The sequence below is a fragment of the Schistocerca americana genome, chromosome 3 (assembly GCF_021461395.2).
Source record: "Schistocerca americana isolate TAMUIC-IGC-003095 chromosome 3, iqSchAmer2.1, whole genome shotgun sequence".
NCBI classification, from domain to species: Eukaryota; Metazoa; Arthropoda; class Insecta; order Orthoptera; family Acrididae; genus Schistocerca; species Schistocerca americana.
This window is the reverse complement of record NC_060121.1, coordinates 163,151,113-163,162,960: the sequence shown is the minus strand read 5'-3', so window position 1 is coordinate 163,162,960 and position 11,848 is coordinate 163,151,113. Positions and strand designations below refer to the sequence as shown.

At 40.1% G+C, this 11,848-nt stretch overlaps 1 protein-coding gene across 1 annotated transcript in view; it reads left to right on the top strand.

The window, feature by feature from the left end:
• The first annotated feature begins 738 nt into the window (after positions 1-738).
• Positions 739-11,848, top strand: part of LOC124605945 — a 157,653-nt gene continuing 146,543 nt past the window's right edge. Inside the window, 3 exon segments of the mRNA XM_047137905.1 lie at positions 739-912; positions 914-1,101; positions 3,233-3,469. Of these exon segments, the coding sequence (XP_046993861.1) occupies positions 739-912; positions 914-1,101; positions 3,233-3,469 (599 nt within the window).

Genomic DNA, 11,848 nt, shown 5'->3' with positions numbered 1-11,848 from the left:
GTTCTGCAAGGTTCGCAGGAGAGCTTCTGTAAAGTTTGGAAGCTAGGAGACGAGATACTGGCAGAAGTAGAGCTGTGAGGACCGGACGTGAGTCGTGCTTCGGTAGCTCAGATGGTAGAGCACTTGCCCGCGAAAGGCAAAGGTCCCGAGTTCGAGTCTCGGTCGGGCACACAGTTTTAATCTGCCAGGAAGTTTCAATACTGCTTGTTTTCCACCTTGAATGAATCTATCCATGTTTCGTCTCCTGTTACGACGTTAATAAACAGAGTTTGGACTTAACTGGACGAATTTTTTTAAAACATTTGATATGAGTACGCGACCTAAGTGTGTTCGAATCCAAGCTGCACAGTTGCTAGATTTCCGATGATATCATCAACAATGTCAACATGCAACATTCTCAGATTTCTCCCCCTGACCCTCTGAGATCGCAGTCTAATCGCCCTGCGTGTAAAGGTGCAGCCACACTACTCGTGTGGCTCGTGTACTTTGATGCTTGCGAGCCTTGCGAGTAATGTGGATGGAGGGAGGCTCTGAGGATTCGCCGCGAAACAGGCTTGCGAGCCGCCCGAGCTTATGGCTTGTGTGGCTCCGGCTGTTGGTACATCAAAGGGATGGCGGCGAGCTGCGCGAGTGGTGTGGACGGCAACAAAGCACTTACCAGTTGGCTCGCTACACTCGTGCAGTTTGGTCTTGGTATTATCCTTTTTCTGTGTTGTGGACATCGGTTTTTCTTTTCAAATGAAGTGGACCGACGATTTTGTCATTAAATTCATAAATACTTATGAACAATACCCTGAGCTGTGGGATGCAACAAACTCCCAATGTAAAATAAAATTTAAAAAAAGTGAAGTGTGGGATTCCATCGCGACAGGCCTCGGCGTGGATGTGGCCGGATTAAAAAAAAAAAAAGACCAGCTTATTAGCCACTTACAGGAAAGTCCGCCAGATGAAGACTGAGCCTGGGAAGTCTTGCGCTGGGGTTGGGGAAGTTAACGCTCCAAATTGGTTCATTTTCAAAGGATTTGAATTTCTGCACTGCAAATATCAGCTGCGGAAGACAATCAACACAGATATAAGTAAAATATATTTATTTTTGGAAATGTGTAAACAAATTATTAACAAACTTAATGGGGTTCAGTCCCTTTTTGGTTCCGTCTCCACAGCTACCTTACTTTTTATCTTTCTCAGCTTTCATTTCGGTCCCTGGTCATTTGTTAATTTTAAATTTTTTGGTGTTACTCCCTTATATACCATTACTCATATCGTTTCTTAAGATATTTTTTCATATTTGTTTTAGCTTACTATCATTTCTATTAGGACTATACCAAGTAATTGCTTATAGTTTTCAAATTGAAAAATTAAAAATGTTCTAATTGTGAGAAAACTATAAGGTTTATGGCAAAATGAGTTCTGAACGTCACAGTGGGGAAAGGAGGAAATGGAGTAACAGGACTTGAATACATACTGGGGCAACGCTGGGTACTCAGCTAGTAATAAATAAATAATAATGAATAACATTTATTTTTCTAACACAGTATATTGAAGCACATGTACATTTATATGTATTTTATTTGTATATAATGTTATTTGAGGAAATAAAAATAATAAAATAGGAATTAATAAAGGTAAAACTTTACATATATAGGTAGTTGAAATGTGTGCAGTCAGGCAGTCACTAGTATGTACGTAGCTAGTAGCTGAAAATTCTTTAATAAGTTATTGGTAATCATCTTGCCATGGCAGTCTTCCCTCTTCGGAAATGAAACAAGCAGCGACCTCATCTCTAATGTCTTGTGCAGTCTGCTTTGAACGTCGTGGAATGCTCGCTAATCGTGTAAACGTTGTAGCAGGAGTGACCCCATTTCTCCAAGTTCCTGCCTTTAAATGCCCGTTCTCCTCATGATCCACTACTCCTACAGGGGTATAAATTTGTCTGGAAGCAGAACTTTTTCGCAAGAAATTATTGAGGTATATACAAGTCATTATAACACTTTAGGCTTTCTCAGGCTGTAGTAATGTACGCTTTCTTAGTATCCGTAATACGGAAGAAAGTATTCCGAACGCATTTTCCACAATACGCCGTCCTCTTGAAAGTCTGTAGTTAAAAATTCTTTTCATTGACCTCCGTGGTTGTTGTCTACTATTGCTTGCGGCTTCATGATATGATTGTTGAATGGAAATGTCTGCGACAATAACATAGGGTACTTTTTTCTGTCTATCTGGGAGGGTACGATCGTCCGGAAAACGATTACTCATATTCTTTAAAAAAGATGTATTTCGAAAAACATCACCGTCTGAAATTCGATCTTGGCAGCCGACATCAGCATACAAAAACCAATAGTCAGCATCCACTAGACCAAAAAGAACAATACTGAAAGTCCGCAGCTCGTGGTCGTGCGGTAACGTTCTCGCTTCCTACGCCCGGGTTCCCGGGTTCGATTCCCGGCGGGGTCAGGGATTTTCTCTGCCTCGTGATGACTGGGTGTTGTGTGATGTCCTTAGGTTAGTTAGGTTTAAGTAGTTCTAAGTTCTATGGGACTGATGACCAAAGATGTTAAGTCCCATAGTGCTCAGAGCCATTTGAACAATACTGAAAAAGTCTTATAATTGAAAACATCGCTTCCAGAATTAACTGGGCTTTGGATTGCGCAATGTTTGCCATCCGTTGCACCGAGGCAATGAGGAAAGTTCCATTTTCTCTCATATTCCCCTGCTGCAAGTAACCACCCTTGTGTCTGTGGCGTCTCCAAAAAAGTAAATAGAAACTAATAACTCCTAATAATATAAATAATTATTAAATGCATAGACAATAATGGACATTCTAATAGTTATGAACATTAACATTAATTAAAATCAGTAATTTTGGGTAAAATTGGTAGTAATCATTATAACAAATATTCTGAATTTCACTTATCAACTTGACATTGTTCCCAATTTTTTACGATTATTATCGTCTATCTCCCTATTCCTACATCCATTCTATTATTTTTTTATTTTACTTGCTTTGCTATTGTTTATGTCAATCTTTTGTCGTCGCTTTGTTTTTGGAGGAATTTAAGGAGGATTTGGAAGAACAGACAGTTGCGGGCATGGATACAAACGAAGGTACAGCGAGCACTTGCGAAGAAATTAGTAGTCAAGATGTCGATCATCAAACAATGCAAGACAACAAACTACCACCCACATCAAACAAACGCACGAAGGTATTTGCTTCACCTAAAAAAAATCAGAGAAAAAGGGCCGAAGATCCTCGTATAGGAGAGGCATACAATGCACTACAAACTGCTTTATCTAAAACTAGAGACGAGTTTGACGCCTATGGAGAGTACATAGTGAACATTATACGGTCCATGGACAACAGAACACGTGCTTTTGTTAAAAAAGAATTTTCCGACACGATTTTCAGAGCAGAAAGCGCCTGTTTCGAACATTCTATACCAAGTTCAACCAACAGCGACTACAGTTGCTCGTCGCATTTACCGATTCCTTCAACTCAACAAGTTCATGCCCATGAGCAGATGCAAAGCAACTTCCAACAGACATTTACTTCTACTTCTGACAACACCGAACAAGGCTTTCCACATTTTCTGGATCTGCTTGATTTATAATAATTAAAAGTAATCATTTTTGCGTTTAATTGTTTCTCATTCTTTAAATCCAAATATTTTTATTTCTTTTGCTTATTACCTGATGAATAAAAGTGAATTAATAACAAAATTTGTATAATTTACTAACTTACCTTTACAAACTCCTTCAAGCTGCCAGTAAGAGCTGCACGTACTTCAGCAACAATGTTTGATATCTCTTTCTTGGAGACTTTAAATAAAAAGCTGAGGCTGATGTAGGAATCGCCAGTTGCTAGGTATCTGAGCGTAAGTGCCAACCGCTCAGCAACTGGTATAGTTTCCGAAATTTTCTGTCAGCCTTCGATATTTTCGGTCCTACCAAATTTATCAGATATTCAAAATCTGATGCGAACATACGGCGAAATGCGTTGAAATGTATGTTTTCAACATCCAAGTCATCCATCAAATCACTTCCACTATATCTCTTTCTGCTTCTGAAAACTGTGGTCATCCACCACCTGCGTTTTCTTGGGACTTTGTAGCGCCTTCTTCTGTCCTCTTCCTCAGCTAAAAGGCGCATCACAAGGAAGCTGGCACTTGCTATAACCACTTCGTCCATTTTTAAATTAGGAAACTGGCACTGGTCACGACTGCGAGTAGTGTCGACGAAGATAGAAGCAGCACGAACGCAAGTCAGACAATTTTGAGAAGTCTCCCGGCAGACGAGTATGACGAGCACAAGGCTGGCGAGCACGAGTAGTGTGGACGCGCCTTAAGACTGCGGGAATTTTTTTTAAAGAAATAGCGTAATTTCAAATAATCCAATTGTGCTAAGTGTAAATTGGTGAGAAATACAAAAATACGAGATTGACTATTGTCATACTAGCGGAAAATTCAAGATTGTGGACCTGGATACACTAGCACAACCTGCATGTTTGTCAAAACAGTTCCCCGCTGGGTTTCCCCAGGCCCTGTGACATCAAAATTCAAGATGGTGGTCCCAGAGATGTAATCACAGCCTGTATAGTTGCCATGTTTCCTCAGTTTTCCCGAGCGGTTCTAGGCGCTTCAGTCCTGAACCGCGCTGCAGCTACAGTCGCAGGTTCGAATCCTGCCTCGAGCATGGACGTGTGTGATGTCCTTAGGTTAGTTAGGTTTAAGTAGTTCTAAGTCTAGGGAACTGATGACCGCAGGTGTTAAGTCCCATTGTGCTTAGAACCATTTTTTTCGGTTTTCCCCAGGCCTACGATGTCAGAATGTAAGATGGTGAACCTGGTGGATACTGGCAAAGCCTGTGTGGTTGTCAGATCATGTGTGTTAAATATAGAATTCTGTCCTAATTTTAAAATGGCAGGAAAATAAAAAAAAAAAAAAAATCATACGTTTTCCCAACTGCTATGACGTCACAGATCAGCTGTACTAAGAGTTCAAGTGAATCGAGTTTAAAATTGTGTTAACTCAGTTCTCCCAAGTTTAAACTATTTCCCCGACCGTCTGATGTCATAGCTTGCATATTTAATCATTTGTCACCAGAAGTTTAGAACTCAAGGGTCCACTTCTCCTAAGTTTGAGACGCTGGAGTATTAAAAATTTCCACCTGTACTAACTTTAAGAATGTGGGAAATTAAAAGAAAATCACTCGTTCCACATTTAAAATGGCGACAAATTCAAAAATTCACTTACCTAGGTTTAAGTTGGTGGGAAACCGACTGTTGCAAACTACATGGTTGACCTTGTGTACTTCTCAGACCTGAAAGTTACACATGTGTCTGCCATGTAAGCTCGTGGAAAACACACCTTGCCTTCAAATAGAAGTCTCAGTTGCGATCACAAAAACCTTTTACAGCTACAGGAACAGATTTTGCATACTCGTTATTCACCGTGAAAGTGCACTCTGTCAACAAATACTACATTGCTCTCTATGACAACCAACAAATTTTTGTCAGACCAAAGTCTACCTAAACTGAAAATCAATGTTATTTAATGAAAACTACTACCACCTATCAAAGAACTATGTGTGGTTGTTTTGGTGACTCCCATAAAAGTTGAAAAAAGATGCATCCCACGCTGTGTTGTTGTTAGGTTTCCATCGACAACATCGATGATGTCACCATGCGACCTCCCTCCCTCCCCTCGTTCTTCTCTTTCGCCATAGCCCAACTGCACCAGGAATAAAATGGCGGCCCCCTACTGACACGAGCCTTTGTTCTGAGCTTCAGTCTCACTATAAAATACATGTGAAGGTTTTCGAATCACGTCTCTCGTAGCGATGTATTTTGAAATAACAACCAATTTTGGTCGACCTTCACGAAAGTTACGACTGAAGTAAGCACGATCACAACTAAATACTACAAAACAATTACAAAAAATCTATTCTGAAGATGACTAAGTCTTAAAAGTTGAAGGCAGCTATACAAAGCAATCTTGTTGAGTTCCACTTTTACATAAATCGCAAAGAAACATCCAGTGGAAACCATCACAGGACATTTACATGTATTCACCAAACTTTTTCCTTGAACGCATACTCTACACAAATAACTTGGCCAGTTTCCGACCTGTCATTGTTTCAGCAATAACAAATGACAACTCTTTAAACAACACAATTGTCACATCTAATAGCACCGCCATTCAGCGTTCGTTTGTGGAACCGTAAATGCCTCGCACGCGCACAATTCGTTCCCACATCGTTGTGTCGCTACCTGACTCCTTAGTGTGTTCCACGTTCGATAAAGATAACGACTACTTCTTGCAGTTTTCAGCTTACACTAAAGCCTGCCCGCAGCTCGTGGTCGTGCGGTAGCGTTCTCGCTTACCGCGCCCGGGTTCCCGGGTTCGATTCCCGGCGGGTCAGGGATTTTCTCTGCCTCGTGATGGCTGGGTGTTGTGTGATGTCCTTAGGTTAGTTAGGTTTAAGTAGTTCTAAGTTCTAGGGGACTGATGACCATAGATGTTAAGTCCCATAGTGCTCAGAGCCATTTGAACCATTTGAACACTATAGCCCCGGTAAACAACGAGTCTCTAGTGTTTTATAAATGAATCTGGAGCATGAAACACAATGTTCTGCAAGCGATGGCTCCTCATGGCGTTTCTTCACCGGAAATAGACAGATCTCAGACGTCTAATGTTTTCACCTCAACGATCTCTTGACATGACAGGCATATTGACAGTCTACTTTTAACCCACGTGAATAGCCACGAATGTTTATAAAATAAGCAGCAACGCGTTCCCGTAACCACGCGGAAAAAGCCATCAATATTTATTTTATTTATTTCTTTTTTTCAAATTAATACCGCTTTCCTCTTCTACAGAGAAATTGTTAACAAGAGAAATTCAGTGACATCACTTGCGTGGATCTGAAAATAAATTGTCGAGTATAGATGTGTATGAAATTTGGGTTCTTCTGTTGCTCTTCCAACACTGTTGCATGATTCGTCATCCGGAAACTTGCAGCAAAATACTATATAGTTCTCTTTGTAATGTTTCAAGGCAGCGAATCTTTCGCAGTTAATAAAGCAAAGATATGAGTGGAGCAGCCTTCAGCTAACCATATTAATAATATGTTTAAAAATTTCCTACGTAGCTTCTTTTCTTAACGAACGTAGTATCTCCCGGCACTCTGATTGTCGCAACAGACGGATCCATATGTATGTTCTGGAGGGAGGTGACAGGCTAATTTCATGAAAAAGCAGTTATCGTCACTCAAATAACCAAAATGATTCCATAAAGTATTCATTCATGGATTATAAATGCGACTGATCAGCACCTAAATTAATTTCTCTAGTCCATACGTATTAGCACCAGGAGAGAGCAGAATCTGGTCGGATATTTCCTGCCAAGAAGAAAGTGACGTCAGCGAGACAAAACGTAAAAATTTAATTAATTTCCACCTAACTCCAACTGTCTTCACGCAGAATAGGAAACCGAAACTCCCAGAAACTAGGCCCAGGAGCCTTTAATTTTGAATGAAGCATTAAATACTTCCATACTTCGAAATTACAATGATATTGGCAACATAACGACTGCAGCACACAAAAGTTGATCAAAAATTAACTTTTAACGAAAATAAGGTGATGGGTTGCCGGCACAGTATAGTCATACTACAGAACGTGTTATTGCTAAATAATTCTTGATTGATTCTAACTGAACCAATTTTGGGAGAAATACAGGGTGATTCAAAAAGAATACCACAACTTTAGGAATTTAAAACTCTGCAACGACAAAAGGCAGAGCTAAGCACTATCTGTCGGCGAATTAAGGGAGCTATAAAGTTTCATTTAGTTGTACATTTGTTCACTTGAGGCGCTGTTGACTAGGCGTCAGCGTCAGTTGATGCTAAGATGGCGACCGCTCAACAGAAAGCTTTTTGTGTTATTGAGTACGGCAGACGTGAATCGACGGCAGTTGTTCAGCGTGCATTTCGAACGAAGTATGGTGTTAAACCTCCTGATATGTGGTGAATTAAACGTTGGTATAAACAATTTACAGAGAATGGGTGTTTGTGCAAAGGGAAAAGTTCTGGACGGCCGAGAACGAGTGATGAAAATGTAGCACGCATCCAGCAAGCATTTATTCGCAGCCCAGGAAAATCGACTCGCAGAGCTAGCAGAGAGCTGCAAATTCCACAATCAACTGTATGGAGAGTCCTACGAAAAAGGTTAGTTATGAAACCTTATCGTCTGAAATTGGTTCAAGCACTGTCTGCAGCTGATAAGATTAAGAGTATCGATTTCTGTGATTTTATCCTTGCTCAAATGGAAACAGATGAATCTTTCGTTTCAAAGATTGTGTTTAGTGATGAAGCAACTTTCCACACTAACAGGAAAGTCAACCGTCACAATGTCTGTATATGGGGCACTGAGAATCGGCGGGAAACAACTCAGTATGAACGTGACTCGCCTAAGGTGAACGTTTTCTGTGCCATTTCAGCCAATAAAGTTTTTGGTCCCTTTTTCTTCGAAGGTGCTACTGTAACTGGACTACAGTATCTGGAGATGTTAGAGAATTGGCTGTTCCCTCAGCTCGAACAAGAAGCACAACAATTCATATTTCAGCAGGATGGAGCGCCACCACATTGGCACTTATCTGTCCGTAACTACCTGAACGTCAACTACCCGAGGCGATGGATCGGCCGCCAGGCAGCCCGTGACAGAGCACTTCATCACTGGCCTCCAAGAAGCCCTGGTCTTACCCCCTGCGATTTTTTCTTATGGGGGTATGTTAAGGATATGGTGTTTCGGCCACCTCTCCCAGCCACCATTGATGATTTGAAACGAGAAATAACAGCAGCTATCCAAACTGTTATGCCTGATATGCTACAGAGAGTGTGGAACGAGTTGGAGTATCGGGTTGATATTGCTCGAGTGTCTGGAGGGGGCCATATTGAACATCTCTGAACTTGTTTTTGAGTGAAAAAAAACATTTTTAAATACTCTTTGTAATGATGTATAACAGAAGGTTATATTATGTTTCTTTCATTAAATACACATTTTTAAAGTTGTGGTATTCTTTTTGAATCACCCTGTATATTCTTCCGCTTTCTGTTATGTTGTCCATGATTTATTTCATGAGCTGCATTAGTTATAAAATCTCAAGTTACACATATATAAACCCTTCTTAAGAGTTTACTACTGCTTATCTTAAAGTGATTTATCGATTAGCGGATGACCTTGCTATTGGACTGCTTATTGGGTGTATAATGGTTCTTTATATATTTTTGGTTTATATTGTTACTGTTGAACCTGAGTGACCATCTACTCGCATTACCTTAGAATATTATACTCGACTTTGCGTCATGGTTGCTAATATACCAGGCACATAAGAAATGGTGTCTATATTGTGACCCTTATTTCAGTAACTTGGTAAACAAATTAATTATTTTAGAAGTGTGCGCAACGGAAACTGGTGCGAGTTTCTCTAAGATAATACGTGATGTGGTGGTTGAACTCAAAACCGTCACTCCAGCAGCTGGTAGCCTATCTAGATTCAAATTGTAGATTATTTCTATCAATCATTAAATTTAGAAGATCTAACTGAAAAGGCTTGCCAGGTTTAATTGAACTGAATAAGATATGTCCTATCCCTTTCATTTATCAGGTGACTGGGTATTTCTTAATTGAAATGCTGACTCTCATTTAATACATTTATTTTCTACTCTGATGAAAATATTTTATAACACCACACACAAGAATTTCTCCTCAGTTACAAAACTTATGTTTGAATGAGCGTTAAACTTCTCATGGGTAGAACAATGACAAAAGGAAAACACTACACGAATAATTTCATAACACAAAAAAATACATAAGTGGGCCACACCGTGTTTAGCGGGATAATCATCATTCATTCCTTAAAACTCACGTTTCATCATGCTTGAATTACACTATACCACAGTTTAGGGGTTGGACCACAATGATTCTACCACATTTGCAAGACACTGTACCGATCAAATTACTATACTGTCGCTATCAGCAGGCCAAATAACTCTAGATGTTAGGGTTATCAGAGCACAAACACAATTACACAACACGGGACTGTTAACTCAAATGTCTTTTGGTGGGCATGAGCATTCTTTGGTATATTAATTTTGTTACTTTAATTTAACACAATTTGTTAGCTCACAGCTGGCGTAATGCTGCATGAAAAACACTGCTAGAAATTTAAGGTAAGCCACTGCTGAACGTAGAAAACCTCAACCAAAGAAAACATTCTGGGCAAAATTTTACTAACATTTTTTGTAGATTTTACAATGATTCATACGCCGCTGTCTGTTTCAATTGAAAGGACTATGCAATGAACACAGTTAACTTCAGTTTTAACATGGCAAGGAGGTGGGGGGGGGGGGGGGGGGAGGGGGGGAATCTATTGTTCTATGCCTGCTACTGGCCATGTGGTCGAACATCAACTACAGCAAAAATGCTAAAAAATACACAAACTTTTCAATCAAAAATTCATATTAAGACACGCAAAATCACTTTTAAAATGTATCAGCAAGAAATCGTGCGAGCAGAAACGCAATTATCAGGCAGATGCACGGTAGTGGTTATGCACTGGATTCACTTTCCGACACCGCGAAGGTAAGAAATAATCAGAATTTATTCTGGTTTAATCACCGAATGCTGTTAGGTGAACTGATTAATTTGCTTTGAACGCTGAAAATTTCACTGTAGCAACGACTATTAGGCTGTAAAGCATGTGCTACGCTGAGGACGCAAAGACGTGGTCGATCATATGATATCAAAGAAACTACCTCAAATTCATAAAATATTTAGGTAAAAGGAGAGTAGCACACTAATAACGGTTAAATATGTCACTGAAAACAACTGTAAGCATACTGAAAACTCGAGAACTGACCACTTTATCGGACTTTGTACTATTGGCGCCATAATGAAGTGGGAACTAAACTCACAAAGAAAGTACCAAAAATAATTAAATTTCGCGACAGAAATTTCTCGATCTGACATCTAATACGCAGTCTGCACTCACTGAGTTAAAAGCGAAGCTTATAACTCGGGAAATAGCTACATGAACTGATGGTTCCTGTTGCGTGCTCACTACCACAAAGCAAAATTTTACTAACACATTTCCGAGAAAATTATTGCAAATAAATTAAAGCCGTAACGTGTACCGATCAAGATATGTTGAATGCGTGCTATGGGCATACCCTGTCGTGAATTTTTAGCCATATTACCTCATTTTTATCTCACCAAATCTGCGAGCTGCTGTGCTCCCGCGTCCTGTCCGTCTCGTGTCTGGCCCCACAGTGCTCTCCACGCGCCAAAATCCGACCAACGTTGCTATTCAGACGCGGTGGTGGGGAGACTCACCTTACCCCCGCACCAACTTTGTAACCTACCCTCGTGCCTGTTTTCATGTTTGCTTGCTGCTCTGGCCTACCTGCCGTTATTCTTGTAACGTTGGCAATGACTGCTATTCCCTTAAAATGTTCCCTTTTGTCCATGCTCCCGCTACATTTGACTTCCATTCATCCTCATGCACACTCATACAGGATGGAATAAGGAGTATACATATAAACGGCGGGTGACCTCTTTGTGAAATGATAAAAAGAAATAAACAAATGCGTCCAATATTCCATTCACCCAGTGAGGTGTTGAAGCTGCTAGCAATCAAATAAAGACTTATGTCTCGACATAGAAAACATAATTACTTCCTACTGTAACCTGAGGCAAAACGAAAGTAATGCCTCAACCTTGTGCGTTTATGTGACTAGCTACTGAAATTTTGTGTCATAGTCGTTGTGTTTGAAATAACGGTGACTGCGACGCTTG